This window comes from Strigops habroptila, chromosome 1, assembly GCF_004027225.2.
Source record: "Strigops habroptila isolate Jane chromosome 1, bStrHab1.2.pri, whole genome shotgun sequence".
NCBI lineage: Eukaryota > Metazoa > Chordata > Aves > Psittaciformes > Psittacidae > Strigops > Strigops habroptila.
Window position 1 is genome coordinate 33,826,188 of NC_044277.2, and position 16,278 is coordinate 33,842,465.

The 16,278-nt window shown below is 39.9% G+C and overlaps 1 protein-coding gene across 9 annotated transcripts in view; it reads left to right on the top strand.

Annotated features, from left to right (window-relative positions):
• The window catches only part of NCOA2 (nuclear receptor coactivator 2), a 192,703-nt gene that overhangs the window by 151,025 nt on the left and 25,400 nt on the right, over nucleotides 1–16,278 (top strand). For all 9 annotated transcript variants that reach the window (XM_030475117.1, XM_030474974.1, XM_030475051.1 and 6 more), the window contains 3 exons: nucleotides 719–1,988; nucleotides 11,039–11,249; nucleotides 14,287–14,496. In XM_030475117.1, coding sequence (XP_030330977.1) covers nucleotides 719–1,988; nucleotides 11,039–11,249; nucleotides 14,287–14,496 — 1,691 coding nt within the window. The remainder of the gene's footprint in view (nucleotides 1–718; nucleotides 1,989–11,038; nucleotides 11,250–14,286; nucleotides 14,497–16,278) is intronic.

Here is a 16,278-nt window from a genome sequence, read left to right on the forward strand (position 1 = left end):
TGTCTCCTCTGTTTCCTCCATCTTACAGTCTGCATCTCTAAAATATGTGGCTTTTCCCTTTCTTCTCCTCTTTTCCTAAATGCCTGTGCAGGACTGGATTGCTAACAGACTGTTCCCATTCTGAAGCAATATCCAGTAGTTCTCTTGGCTCACATGCTGTTTTGGAGCAGAATTGAAATACTCTGGCAGTGTAGAAATGAGACTTCTTCAACTTTCTTTTCACTATAAACTTGGTGGGCAAATATCCCACTCCAGCCTTGTGGTGGGGCTAACTCACAGAAATTCAAAACCCCAGCAAACAGCTGTCCACAGCTGTCTTGTAAAACATAGATTTATTTGGGTCGTATGTTTCAGATGAGATTTCTGTCAGTTCTAGAAGTTAGCTCTTGCTGAATTGTAGAGAAGAGATACACATTAAAGGGAGAGAGTCTGAAATTGTAACCTATCTGCATTTCTAATGACTGTCATTTAAATGAGGTATAATTTTGTTTTTCCTCTCTTCCACTGATCTGTTAATGAGGTACTGAAAAACCATTCTGTTAATGTGCAGCCATGTTGCATATCACTTTTGTCAAATTGTTGATTTGTTTTTAATTGTAGGCTTGTTGTGTTATTTTAAAACGAGGTTTGGGGTTTTGCTTCTTTTTCTGTAAGGTAATTGCAAGTTGGCCACTGTCATTTTAGCTAATGGGTTGTTTTTCTTCCCCTTGCCACATAGAGAGCAGAATGTCTGTGGAATGAATCAGGATTTGACTGGACAAGGAATGGGGAAGATATTGAACCCAATTAGCTCCAGCAGCCCTGCCCATCAGGCCATGTGCAGTGGAAACCCAGGTCAGGATATGACCATCAGTAGCAATATAAATTTTGCCATAAATGGCCCAAAGGAACAAATGGGCATGCCAGCAGGCAGGTTTGGTGGTTCAGGGGGAATGAACCATGTGTCGAGCATACAAGCATCCACTCCTCAGGGTAGTAACTATGCACTAAAAATGAATAGCCCCTCACAAAGCAGCCCCGGCATGAACCCAGGGCAGCCAAACTCTATGCTTTCCCCAAGGCATCGTGTGAGCCCTGGAGTGGCAGGAAGTCCTCGCATCCCACCCAGTCAGTTCTCCCCTGCAGGAAGCTTACATTCACCTGTGGGAGTCTGCAGCAGCACAGGAAATAGCCATAACTACACCAACAGTTCCCTGAACGCACTTCAGGCCCTCAGCGAGGGCCACGGTGTTTCTCTAGGATCGTCGTTGGCTTCACCTGACCTAAAAATGGGAAATTTACAAAATTCCCCTGTGAATATGAATCCTCCCCAGCTAAGCAAGATGGGAAGCCTGGACTCTAAAGACTGCTTTGGACTCTATGGGGAGCAATCAGAAGGTACAACTGGACAAACAGAGAGCAGCTGCCATTCAGGAGAACAGAAAGATAATAGCGATAGCAACATGCCACCAGTTGTCAGTGGCGAGAGACCTGATGGACAGAATAAACTGCATGATGGAAAAAGCCAGACAAAGCTCTTGCAATTGCTGACCACCAAATCGGATCAGATGGAGCCTTCGCCTTTGTCCAGTACCATGGGAGACGCTAGCAAGGACTCCACAGGAGGGTTGCCTGGGTCTAGTTCGACACATGGAACCTCGCTCAAGGAGAAGCATAAAATTTTGCACAGACTATTGCAGGACAGTAGTTCTCCTGTAGACTTGGCCAAACTCACAGCAGAGGCCACAGGCAAAGAACTGAGCCAGGAGTCCAGTAGCACAGCTCCTGGTTCAGAGCTGACTGTTAAACAGGAGCCAGCAAGTCCTAAGAAGAATAATAATGCACTACTTCGCTACTTGCTAGATAAAGATGATACTAAAGATATTGGTTTACCAGACATACCCCCAAAACTGGAGCGGTTGGACAGTAAGACAGACCCTTCCGGTAGCACAAAGTTAATACCTATGAGGACGGAAAAAGAAGAGATAAGCTTTGAGCCTAACGAACAGGTAAGCAAATCTTTGCATTACGTGTGAGTGAAATGTTCTAAACCTGCATTCCTGCCATCTGACGTCCTCTGAGAGTAACTTCTTGACATTTCAGTAGGCTGTTACCTGTCTTTTGAAATCCAGTCTTTACTCAATTTCCCAGTTGGTGTTACTAAGTTGTGATCATCACTCTGTCTAAAAGAACAGAATCTTCCTGGGAGGAGATGGATTATGCAGGGGCTGAACACTGGGGAACCTTTCCCAGATGGTAGTCAGAGAAGGAGAAAATACTTGTAACTTTGATTAATGCTTTCTTACTGATAGCTTTTCCCATAGGCTGTTGTTGAACTGCTGTGGGCTAGATGGGCTCTTGACCTAGCCTAGCATAGCAACTACACTTCTCCAGTGGAAGGCAGGTCCATGCTCAAGGATGGGAGTTTTTTGAAAGGACTGATACCAACTTTGCGTTACTGATCTTTGTGCTATGCTTTATCTGCAAGTTAAAATTAAGGCAAATAGACTTCCCTTGGTTTTGTGCCAATTAGGAGGTTTCGTTGTTACCTTTTTCTTTTTACTTAAGAATCTTTTATATTCAACCCCAAGCTCCCATGGATGATTAATTGTTCATTGCAGAGATCATTTCTCCCTGTGCAAGGTTATCTACATTGAATTTTAGATTCAGATTTTTTTTGCGTTCTGTGTGACTTCTTGTTGCTCTGCTGCCCAACGTACTAATAAGCTGTATGTTGTTAGGACCTATGCTAAAAAGTGTTATTTCACTGGCTTTCATGCAGAATTTTCTTTTTAAAAGCAGGTTCACATCACCCAGAATGCTCCAGTTTTCAGATCTTTGCAAGAAAAAAGGACGCAGCAAAAGCAATTTGCTACTTCAATATTACTGTTTATTTTATTTATAAAATGGGTAATTACAATATCAATTTTAGTTTAAGGCATTTTCTTTTCTAAGGGAGTTTATAACTAGCTAAAGTTAATGATCCTTAGCTTTGTCCTACACTATCAACTCTCCCAGCTGGTCATTAATCCCTAGGCAGTGCCTTGTGCATGAAGCCTTAGTTTGTAAATCATAATCAGATCTTACACTGCAAATGTGCATGACTCCCTCATTCACAGCCATATCCTTCACTTTTAAAATATTGTGTATTTTTAATGTGTGGAGTGGGTTTAAGCTTGTTTATTTCTGTGAATCTGTTGAACGTTTATTACTGTGTATATGTAAATACATCATTTTTTATATTTTTTATTTTGTGTTTTGAGACTGAGGAGGGATGTATAACATTTTCTTAGCCCTAGTCACAGCACTGGATGGTTGGTTTTTTTTTTGCCCTTTCAGCAGTCTCTAACCAGTAGACAGTTCTTTCAACAGTGGTTATAACCACAAAACATAGAGGCCAAACATGCCACTACACTGTGGACGCAGCATTGTTAAAATCTCAGTTATCCAGGCATCTCCTAAGGTTACTTCACTACTTCTGTTTCAACAGAATTTGACAGCTATTGCCATTATGTAGGAGCAATTGTGGTTTTCAATCCTTCCCGTGCCTTAGAGGGAAACTGAGCCAAATTACACTAATTTCTACAGGGATTTATCCTCAACTGTGGATGTTTAGTTCTGAATACAGCTGCTATTTAATAGTGCCTGTAAAGGGAGGACTTAGATTCTCTGTGAGAACTCATGGTTTGTTAGGCTAGAAAAACACAGCTATCAATAAATCCACAGCTAAACTGGCAAGAATAAGCTATTTTAAAAATATCTAATAGATTTCAATTCCTAGTTCAGATCCTACACACATGGAAGTCAATACTGGATTGAAGGCAGGCATCCTTCAGTCTTTGGTAACCACCAAAACAATCATGTCCATCAAAGTAGACCAAAATCATGGTCTTCAGATGGTTTATTCCCCAAGAATTACATTTCTAAAAGAATTAAAATTTCCTCTGTCATGATCTCAGTGGAGTAGAGAGGCACTTAGCTTGTGGACCCATTTACAAAGAGCGGGTTTTGTCCCTTCTAGAGGTTAGCTCTCTAGTACAGGGTAGTCCTATGAGCTCCTTTTATCGTTGATGGAAAAAGCAAAAAATACTCCAGGGTTGTTTTTTTCTTATCCTCATGTGTGTCTAAAATAGGGAAAGTAAGATGTTCCCATTGGCTAGTTGTAGCCTAGGTCCTAGCTGCCTTACTTTTTCATGACTAAAGATAGGCAAGTTGTGTCTCACCCTAAGTGTAAACATATAACTATAAGACTAACTTTAAAGAAAGAGACTTCAGTGTCTACAAGCATTGCCAACCTCAAGCATTAAAAAATCAGGCCCCCAGTATTATGAACTTTGTAAAGTGAATAATCTATTCACTTTTTATTTTTAGGCTTCATGTTTCTGAGGTCAGGGGAGGGATTTGAGTGGGTTGGAGTATGGACTGTGGATGTATTGCCTTTTCTTACAATTTGAAGGCAGAGATTGTCTCCTGGGAAAGGGGGAACCAAAGATACAGGAATGCCCAGGAGTTGGGGCTGTTCAGAAAACCACAAAGCACTGCAGGAGTTATGATAAAGTGATAAGAGCTGAAGTGCTCGGGCTTCCTCAGCACTGAGGTAAAGAGAAGACAGCCCCGCAGCTGTGATGGAAGGCTGCTGGATAATGACAGAAGCGCTTTTGTTGCTCCTGTTGGTTGTAAATAGTTTTAAAACCTACTTAAAACGCAGTGAAACCTGGAGCTGAGTAAACAGGAGAAGTCCAGCGTGGAGTAGGAGAGGAAGTGGTGGGGAATATAAAATAATGTAAGCATTTGTCTAGCTGAAGGCCAGGCCTTTAAACAAATAACCACTTTACCTCAATTATAAAATCAGTGAAAATATTTAGCATCAAAAACTCTTCAGCTTTGAAAGATGGTCTCCCACAGGAAGTGCTCATTGCCTAAATTTAGATCAAAGCTGGAACTATTTAGTACGAGACTAGAACACAGATTCTTGTGCTAAATTCTTCCATCCTCCTGCGTCCTTCCCCCCCCGTTCCGTATGTAAAAATTAGCCATGTGCTTGTTACCTATTTTGCAGGTTTATTTAAAACTTCTTGTCCCTGAGGAATGTTGTATTTTTAAGTAATTAGTCACTGAAATGTGCAGTTTCTCTGGAAACTGCAGCAGAGTGGCAGTGGGATGGCCTCTGCAAGGGGGATCGGGGTGTTGGGAGGCGGCAGAGCCATTACGTTTTCTCCTTTTACTTTTGGTGTGACTTTCTGAGCAGGAAATGCTTTGAAGTGCACCACTGTACTAAAAATAGCCATCTTCTAGGTAGTGTGTTTAAACATATACTTCTGCAGAGAGCAGCAACTGACAGGAAGCCTTTCTCAAATGGCAGAGAATATTTCCAGAGCCATCGTACCTTTTTCCCTTCCTTGGTGGGATGATGGTTATCCAGCTTTATTAGGCTGATTGCTATTCCAGTTAAGGCAGCTGTGGGGGAGAGGCTGAAAGGAGACCTGCTCAGGAGGCTCAGCATAGCTTTTCCTACAGCACCAACACTAGTAGGACTGTTGCTATCAAGCACTGCAAGTGCTCATACCATTCTCCACAATTAAAAGGGAAGGCAGTGGGAACACAAGTCCTGATTTGCTACAGATCTGTTTTGTAGGGTGTCCCTCAGCAGTAAGCCTTGCCTTCTGTCACTCTCCCTGCCAGCCCACCAGCTACTGCAGGGCTGCGTGGTGGGAATTCATCCTGCACCTTCCTTCCGTGTGCACCGCTGCTTGTGCTGCCCCTCAAAAAAACCCTCGTTGTGCTTCTGGTTGCAGCCACCTCGTGGTGCTGCTGGTTGGGAGCTGCCCATGTAATGTTCAGCAGATGGTCAAATATGACAAGGACCAGCTAACAGTTCAGGGAAAGGAGAGGGTAAGTGTAGGGGCACGTCAGAGAAATGCCATGCATTGAACAATGTCAGGTATTACCTTGCTAAAGAAACATTTTGTTTAGTCCTTGTTTTGCACTGCAAAACTCTTCTGTAAAAGTGGGTGTGGAATATTATAATCATATTACAGATGAAGAAACCAAGATGTAGAAATATGAAGTAGCTTATTCTCTAGGAAAACAGTTGGCATAGTGTGGAATAAAATCCTTATCTCTGTAAGTTTGCCCTCCTCTTTTTTAACCAGTAGACAATACAGCCTGTTTGAAAAGGGCTTTGCAATGCCACAATCTCCACCAGTGCTGCTCCAGAAGTCATCTTAAGCATGTATCTTTTTGTCCTAAAACTCAGAAATTGTTTGAGTATTCCTCACACGCTTTATCAACTCTGGTGTCCTCTTGCTTTATGTGGAAACCAGTATCTTCCCAGTACTAACATACTATCTTTACACACACCACTCATCTTCCAAAAACCTATTTCCTGATGTTCAAACTCCATTAAATTCATGAAGGCCATTGGTTTCTTCTTGAAATTCTATCCAAACCTTAAAATGGTGATTCAATTTTCTGAATCTCTTTCAATTAGAATTCTGTTTCCAGAAGTTAGTAGTAGATTAGCCTGATAATATAACAGGATTTCTAGCCAATTTTACATTTATTGCAGTTACCAGGGACAAAAAGACTACATTGAATCCCCCTCTGATTTACACTTTTCTTCTTCTTATAATCCTTTCATTTATTGCCAGTTTGGAGCAGGGATTTGATTGTTTTATGGTCAAATGCTTTCACCATGCTAGAGAGGTAACTAATAAACTTGGGGTTTATATAAGGCAGGTATAGTTTCAAGTTGTGCCCCCACCAAAAGGCATCCTGTTGTACGGAAGAAGTCCCAAGTGCCGCTGTCACACGTGGTTTTAAAGGAAATGTATACATGTATGAAGTTTGGAATACAGGGTCTCGGTGCAAGCCGTCGGCATTGCCTGTGGTGGAAGAGATCTCCAGAGAGTTTAGGATCTTATCCAGTCCTTTACAATCCATGAAAGCAAGACTTTGACATAGCAACTCTTGTAAACCAAACTTCATGTTGAGGAGTAACTGCTTTTCAGTAGAGCTAAAAAACTCTGTAAGCAATTAACACTTTAATCTCCCTTTCTCTACACGACAGGTAAGTACTTTGAAAGTAAGTACTTTTTAAATGCAAAAATATTTCTAAGCATAATTTGTCTTATGTTTTCTGGCACTTGGTGTCCAAGTTCTGTGGAGATTGTTGTAATTGCATTGCTTAGAGATAGTGAAAATATGTGCATGAGAACTTTCTTGTGATGACTAGCACTTTATCAGGCTTTTTTTTTTTTAATAATCCATGGCAAATAATTGTTTTACAGGGAGGTTAAGGTGTGCCTTCTATTTACAAAAAGTTCAATTTAGACCATTAACAAAATAAATATAGAAAATAAAGAAAAGGAAAATGCCATTAAAGTAACCAAGTAAATATTTTAATGCTAGTTTCTGCACATATGGTGCCATTTTAGGATGAGTCTGGAAAAACTTAGGCTAACATCATAGCTTGGTGTTAATTTTAAATGTATCTTGATGCTTTTGCAGCAGTTGAGAACCCTCATCAAAAAATAAAGAAGAAATACTTGATATTGATTATGTTGAGCAAAAAAAGGGAAGGTTATGTACTGTGTTGTTATAATACGTCTGTTGTATTTGGCCTTTCTTTGCCACTTCCTGAGGGGAATTAAAAGCATCTTAGGGAGTGCAGTTTTCTGACACATTTGGATCAATATGTTCTTCTCTGGCTTTATTTTGGGTTTGTGTTTTGTTTGGGGTTTTTTTCACATCTGATGTTTAAACAAAGAATTGCAGTAGCCAGAATGTTTAAAAAAAAGGGAAATAAAAGACACAAAGTCCTGCAGAAAACCAAACAAGAATAACCCTGCAACATATAATACTTCCCTCTGCTGTTGTCCCAGATATGTTTAATCATTTCTTAATGCCCCCAAACAGTACAGAATCATCAGTCTATAATTTCTGATACTCTACATCAGTCTCCTCTACTGGCTTCTGCAGTGTTCTTGTACCAGATCTCCTAGTGCTCAAAACGTGGCTCCTAAGAACTACTGTCTCTTAGAGTGCCTTTTTGAATCTGCTTATCATCTGTCCACACAATAATTTAGCCTTCTTATAATCACATTTGATGCCTCCTGGCTCTACCTTTTCTGTTGGTGTGCTGTGTCCATCCAACTGCATGTAAGTGCCTGAAGACAGCGAGTCAGCAGGGGGATTTGTCAAGAGCAGGTAATGTTGGACCAACCCATTTTCCTTCTGCAAGAGGGTAGCAGGCCTTTTGGAGTAAGAGAAGCAGCGTATGCCATGCGTCTTGGTTTGAATAAGCGTCTTTGGCCCTCTTACACATGGCATTCTTGTAAGCAGGTTAGAGATGCTTGGTTAAGATGAAACTGTTGTGAGCGGGTCGGAAACTGTTTGGAAATCCGGATAGTTCTTGAAGGATAGTTATTGAAGGATTCACTGTCAAAATGGAGGTGCTGCAGGAGCTAGTGCAGGCTGGATGTAGTTCTGGGCAACCTGATCTAGTTGAAGATGTCCCTGCTCATTGCAGGGGGGTTGGACTAGATGATCTTTGAAGGTCCCTTCCAACCCAAACTATTCTATGATTCTATGATCTAGAGCTGCTCAGTGTTCTAGTTAACCTAAATGACCTGATGGGAGAATAGAGTGTATGCTTGCTAAAGCTGCATGTGATACTTTAATGTCTGCAAATACACCAAAGGACAGAATTCAAATTCAGCTGCAACCAGGGGTATGGGGGAAAAATCATAGGAGAACATTCAGGATGAACCAATGCTATGTATTATAATTAGTCAAGAATAGTGTTACAGTTTGGTTGGTTTGTTGTTTTTCTTTAAAGGAGGGGACAACTAGTTAGATAGGACTTATTCAGAGCTGTGTCTAGGGTTCATAGTGAGCGCAAGATGAGTGAGAGTCAGTAATGTCATGTAATTAAAAACAAATCACAGTGTACTGTGAATATGTCATCCAAGTGTACCATGTATAAATATTGCACTTTACTCAGTAGTTGTAAGGCTTCATCTTAAGTCCTGTTCTGGACACAGCACTTCAGCAAAAATGTGGATGAACTGAAGACAGTCCACAGCAGCAACAGCAGTAATGAGCGGTTTAGAAAACAGGTTATATGCTGAAGAAATTTCAAGAAGTTGAGATTGCTTACTAGCTTCAGCTTAAAACCCAAAAGGGCATGTGTTTTAAAAACAGAAAAGGTTAGAAAAAGAAAGGGGAACACAATTTGTTCTCCAAATTCAAAATGCAACTGGGAGGAAGGGCCTAAATTTCAGTAAGGAAGATTTTGCACTGACATAAATGAAAAAAAACCTTGAATAGTAGGGATGGCAGAGTGCTGAAACAAATCCCTGGGGAAGCTGTGGATTTTCTGTCACTGAATGTCTTTAACAAGCACCTATATGAACTTCTGTAGGCAATGGCATACACTGATTTTGCCTTGAGGCTTTAAATTTCTTCCAGCCCTCTGATTCTGTGATTTCCTACCATTTTGCCAATAACACCAGCCTCCAGATCACCCACATTCTGCCTTTTAACAGAGTAAACTCCTTCCTCTTTTGCACTGTACATTCTGATCTGTAAGACTAGGTAATGTGGAAGGAGTAAAGAGTAATACTGTGTTTGTCTGCAGTCAGTCATCCAAAAAAGGTATGTAGAGATGTAACCTTGAGGCATCTTAGCTACCTTTGAAGAAAATAGCTGGGCGTCCCCAGGAGCAGGTTAGCTGTGGCAGCATGAGTTTAAAACAGACTAATGTGCAGTGCTTCCTAGATAGGCTGTGAGAGCCTCAGTAGGTAGGCTTAAAGCCATCTCAGGTATCTCTGCGTTATCCTGTGATCTGCGGTGTAAGCTTGCTCTCAATAAGTAACAAGGACAGAAAAACACAGGAAGAATTGTATTTCAGTTGGGTGTATGTTTGTGGTGTTCTCAGTTCCCCATCTTTTATGGCTAGCTGCTCATTCTCTGCCTCTCTTCCATCATTGCACATTTCAATGAAGGCATTGATTTTGAGTAGGTTTTTTGTTATAAATACTGTCATGAAATGTTTCCTGTTCAACCTGGTGGTAACTGAGACTGGACTCCCTGTTAGTAATTATTTCCCAGAAGAGTTTTACCCCATTCAAAGGTTCAGGATTGGACAATATACTTGAAATTTCCGAAATTCAGTCAGAAAAAAATTCTTATTCTGAGGGCTTATAGAAAAGCAAACTGACAAAAAAAGAAGAGGAGGTGAAAATCAACATTTTTAAGGAAAACATGCAGGTCAGGGTTTAGTGTAGGATGAACTTAATTGTTTCCCCATCTTTACTTCATGATAATTTTCTACTGAATTGAATGTAACTAGATTTCTCTTCTTTTTTTTTTTTTTTCCCCTCTCACTGTAGAGAAGTTATTTTCAATGATTTGGGAAGTTGTAAGCAAAATAAATTCCTAAATCTAGTAACTAGTTGACAGGTTGTAATTTATAGAATTTCATTTAAATGTCTATTTCTTGCCAGTTAACTTATATAGAGTTATTCAGTGTTAAGGCTTTGAATGTAACAAAGAAAATGCGTATGGGGAATTGTTTTAGCCATGAAGCAACTTTTCCATCATCTGCTTTTAATCAAGTCATAAAGAGACTAGAAATACAACGGTGCTGAAAGGAATATTGGTTATACCTACATAAACCCCCATTTCATCACTGTTGGATCTCTTTCCCTACCAAATTAGCTCTGCTGTCTGCACTGATCACAGAGTGCATAGGATCATCTCCCTTTTGCCCAAAGGGTATGGATTGTATAGATTCGTACAACCTGATGCCAGTGCATCAGGAAGGGGTGCCAGTGCTGCACTGCACTCCTCAAAGGCAAGGCAGATGAGCCCTGGGAAGCCTGCACAGTCCCTTTTCAACAACTTCGTGAGCTTCCTCGCCATCAGGCTTCTTGCAGGAAACATCCAAAGCCAGTGCAGGCATAATGGTTGCAGGCTGCCTGGCTCAGCATGAACAGGACGCCAACAGCAGGCGAGCAGCGATGTGTACTGTGGGTCTGTGTTTTTTTAATTGCAGCCAGGCAGTGAATTGGATAACTTGGAGGAGATTCTGGATGACCTGCAGAACAGCCAGTTACCGCAGCTTTTCCCAGATAGCCGCCCAGGCGCTCCAGCAGGCTCGGTCGACAAGCAAGCCATCATCAATGACCTCATGCAGCTCACCAGTGACAGCAGCCCCAGTGCGGCTGTGGCCACGCAGAAACCAGCAATGAGGATTTCACAGAGCAGTGAGTCCACCTTCCTCTCACGTGTCACCAAGCTTGCGAACCCCCAAAGCACTGGTCGTGGTGCCCCTGGGTCAGCTGGAGAGGAACCAGGCAGCTGCTGGTTCTGGTCTGGTCTGGTCTTGCGTGATGACATAGCGCCATCTGCGGTCATCCCATTTCGTAACACATGGGGAAGTTATGTCTAATTCACACAGCACCCTGGAACCCCTCTGAGGAGTTTTAAGGGATACCCTCAAACTGAATGAAACGTCCTCTGCTGTGGTTATAGGTGGTGCTGCTGTTGCAATGCTGCTGTTGCAAGGGCTGTGGCATGGAGAGCATGTGCATTTAGATGCTCATTTCCAGCAGCTCTTTCAGTAAAAGGGACAAGAGAGGCTTTTCTAAGTGTGAAGAAGAGTCATCTTCTAAAGCCACAAGATTAATAGAAAGACATATGATTAAGAGGAATGCTCAAGTTTAATTTGAAATTGTGGCTTTTAATTGAGTCACTTCTAACTGACAGTGTTTGTTAACTTCATTAATTAACTTACAAATCAGTGTTGAAATGGTGGTCTACCACCATAGAATAATGGAAAGCAAGCAAAAGAGTAGTCTTATCAGCTATGAATGTTGAAGCATAGAAAGCCACTGCTTCACTTTTTTATCCTGTTGGCTAGGATGGCAGCAGCTATTTACCTTCTTAAATGTACACTGGTGTTTTTCTAATAAAACATAGGGCTTCGATAATATTTTTAGTAATTCTGTTGACATTAAAATAACACCATGCCACTTTCAAATTAAATTATTACTTAGCAATGTTTAAATAAATAGTAGTTACTATTAATAATAAATATTAATGTTTAAATTCATATTAAAACCACTAGAGATCCTTAAATTATCATTTGTTATCAGTGTTGCTCAGAGAAAGATGCTTGGATTTAATGTACTTATTTTTGTGAGTATGGGGGTACTAACAGCAGCAGCACAAAAGTCAGAAGGAAAGCTTTGCACATCTGATATCTTTAGCATATTCTTTCTGAAGGTTTCTTCCACTGTAGCCTTTTGGCTTTCCAGAGTTAACCCAGCTTTGCATCTGCTTTCAAAGCCACTGGCAGTAACAGTATGATCGTAAATGAGAGCGTCTTGGTGGTTAGCAGCAATTCTGTAAAAGCAGTATTTTGTTTCCCATGTAAATTAAAACCCCAAAACTTTTTCCCCGAGCTTAGTCTCGTGTCTGTGCCTGATTCCCCTCAGGAACTTCTGCCTTGTTTCCAGTAGAAGAGCGTACAGAAAACAGGTGCATAGAAATAGTGAATGGCTTTTCATATGCTCACAGAAAAGCAACATAAAATGAATGTCACATCATACATAATTCCAAAAGAGGTTTAGGGGGGTTAATTTTTTTTTTTTTCCCCTGAAGAAATAACCAGCTTTCATTTTATAGGTTTTACATGAAAATGCTTAAAATATTTTTACCTGTTAATATGGAAGTATTTTTACATGTCCCAACCTGACCAAGAGCAGATCAGCACATCTCATCAACTGTGTTGTTTGTTTGGTGCTGCATTTCCAGCTTTCCTATTTGTAGCATCAGTGGGTGCTAGCAAAAAAATACCCATATAATCATTTACTCGTCTATGTGATTTTTCAAACTTCTGGGGCAAACTGAAACTGTCACTGAAGTTCAGTTTTGGTTCAATCCTTAGACTTTATGATGTCCCTCAGCTTGGGAAAGTAATTTTTTGTCTCCTAAGATTTTTTTTGCGTGTTTGAATGAGCAACCAAGACAAAATCTTAATCTTATGGTTAGGTGTATGTGATGTGATGTATTTCCTATACACGCATATAAGCAAATTCACCAGGCAGAGAACTTACATTAAAAATAAATAAATAAATACAGTGAGTTCTTGTAGTCTGGTTTTATAAAATAAGAAGAAAAATCAGAGACCTTTGTAATAAGATGTTTCTGTACTTTTTAACAAGCTTAGTAAACCTCATCTAGGTTATAAATTTCGAAAGTATCAGAACTTTGATCTAAAATAAGAAAGAATTTCTTTAACTTCTTTGTAATGTGGTGAATATGAAAATGCAGAACTCACTTTAAGGATGCTATTATATCAGACACACTCTTAGGCGAAGCTATCAGGAAGTCCTGCAAATAATAATTTCACAAAAATTCTTAATTTACTTGTATGTGTCTTGTTGGTATGATTGGAAATGGAATCATAGATACAAGGTCAGTGTTTGAGTCATGCTTGAGAACTAGTTGTGCACATAGGGGATGCTTTCATACATTGGAACATTGCCCAAAGACCAGCAGAGCCAGATGCTTGCCACTCGTGGTCTGAAGCTCACTATTCTGAGACACGCTGCAGTTTTCTTTGCAGAGGCTGATTTTAACAGCACAAAACACCTCAAGAGAAGAAAATAGTTATATGAAGATGACAGTAGCCATCAAGCATGGTTCTGTTTACCAGAATATTATGGTAATACAGCTCTAATCCTGGACCACTTACTTGTTATTGCTGAATCATTGAAGTATTTATTTTTATTTAAAAAAAAAATGTAAAAAAAAAGGAGGGAGATGTAGAAATGGGGCTACAGGATCCAGTATAGACTCAATCTGTCCTTAAATTTGGTAACTTCTTCAGGGGCACAGCTTATGCTGGAAAACTTTCAAAACAGAGATAATTCCTAACAATCTGCGGCAAGATGACATCTGCATGCAATTACAGTCCTACTAGATATAAGATTAAGTGGCACTAGTATGCACATCACATAGTGGTATATTTTGCTGTAGTGGCTCTTCCGTCAGTTAAATCACATCATTTAAAGTTTTAAAAACCTATGTTATATCTGTTCTAGTGTCAGAATGTTCCGTTTTGAAATTTACATTAAAATGTTAAGGAGGGATGTTTCTCAGACAGATACGGAGTGGGTAAATCATGCAGCATTAAATAGCTCAACCCCAGAGCTTAAAGTATGTTTGGGTTCTTTTTTTCTTTAACAAGTTTCCATTCTTGTAACTTTGCTTTTTTTCTTTGCTCCTCCTGTCTAGCTTTTAATAACCCACGAGCAGGGCAACTGGGCAGGTTATTACCAAACCAGAACTTATCACTTGACATCACACTGCAGAACCCAACAGGTGCAGGAACTTTCCCACCCATAAGAACGAGCAGCCCCTATTCGGTGATACCTCAGCCGGGACTGATGGGCAGGAATGAAGGGATGATAGGGAATCAAGGAACTTTAGGCAACAGTAGCACAGGTAAGATGACTTTCCTCTTTTTTTTTTTTCAAATATACTTGAGTAACAGAATATAGCATGTTTAACTTAATGTTATATATTGGGGTTATATAATATAAGTTGGGGTTATTACCAGTGCAGGTTATTCTAAGTACTTTCCAAAAAGTCTGGGGAAAAATCATGGGCTGCTATGTATTGGCATATTATTTTGAATTTCTGTTTCTGCATATTTTTGGTCCTACTCTTTATGCACTGCTTTCCACCTACCTGAAATCTTCTAGATGAACACAGTGTATTGGCAATTATAGTTGGTTCGCATCGATGTTCCAGATTCATCTGAGGCTTACATAACTTAAAATCCAATCTTTCTGCCTCAAAAAAGCAAATAAATGAACCACTTGTCTCTAGAGGTAGTTCTTTGAAAACAAAATTATGGGCAATACTGTTGCCCTTATGACGTGTATCTCCACAGGCCTTGGGTTTGCCCTGGGTTATCCTTTATTTATTACCTTAGTTCTCATTTTAAATTAAAGAAATGCTGATATGTTCATCATTTTCTGAAACATAAACTTTTTAATCAGATATTGCAGTGGTATTCAATCATAAATCAGATGTTGCAGTGGTATTACCATTTGTCATGGATTATGCCTGATCTGTGGTGCATTGATTTCTTCATGTTACCCTAATATTATACAGAGGTACCACAGGGGGTTTTACAAAAAATGTCTGGCTTATTGACTTATTTCAACTAGTACATAGTCTGAGTCTGTCCAAGTGTGCAACAACTGCTAAGAACTCTGAGTGAATAAATGGGTGTTTTAAGTCCTTTTAGCTGGCTATTCACTGTGGAAGTTTTGTATTTAGTTTGCATCAGTCTTAAAACAGACGTGCTGCCGGACACTGAAATATCCTATTTAAGCAGTTTAGAGGTCAACTTGTAGTCTTTCAAGTGTCCTATTACTTTCATGTTCTGTATACATATTAGAGGATGTTATTCATCTTATGTATACAAGTTAGAGTATTATCTGTGTTCCTGCCATTTGCTGTAGCACACCACATATTTCAGCTGATAGAGTATGTACACAAATAGAACAAACCTGAGGATGTAACACTGAAGCAAATCTTGTACGGCAGCTGAAACAATGATCCTCTTCAGAGAGTTTTTTCTCCTTGGTTATATATCACCAAATAATTGAACCGATGAGTAATAATTATCGTGTGGCTTTTAGTAGTCATGTAAGGGTGCTGCAAAATCAACTGAGGAGATCAGTAGTCCAATGTGAAATCAATGTCTTATCTGCTCTCTTGGCTGTATAAAATTGAAATGTATAAATACTATGAATGTAAGTCTTTTTGACTTGCATTCATAGTTTTGGGGGTTTTTGTGTTAGGGTTTGGTTGGGGGTTTTTGGCTACGGTCAGAGAATAGTACTCTATATATTCCAAGTGTAAATAAACTGTATCAGCTGTTTACAGTAGATGTAGGAGGACTTCCCCTAAAATAACGGTAATGAACTTCAGCATCTATCGGAAAGTTCCTGTGAGTAATTTCCGTGCACTGTATATTGGTTCGAGATTGTCTGGGTGAGCCTTGAAGCTAAGGAGGCTCTAGGTCCTGAATGAAAGGACTCGCCAAAAGATGGTTGCAGAATGCGAATTTAAATTCAATCCCCCTAATTTGTAAGTGTGTGTAGCGATAATGTGTTGTTACTCAATTCTTCATTCTCACTTAGCACTTGGAAAGTAAAGAATTGACAGACACATCAGCAAATGTGATTCATTTCCTCAGGAAGGAAGTTAGGC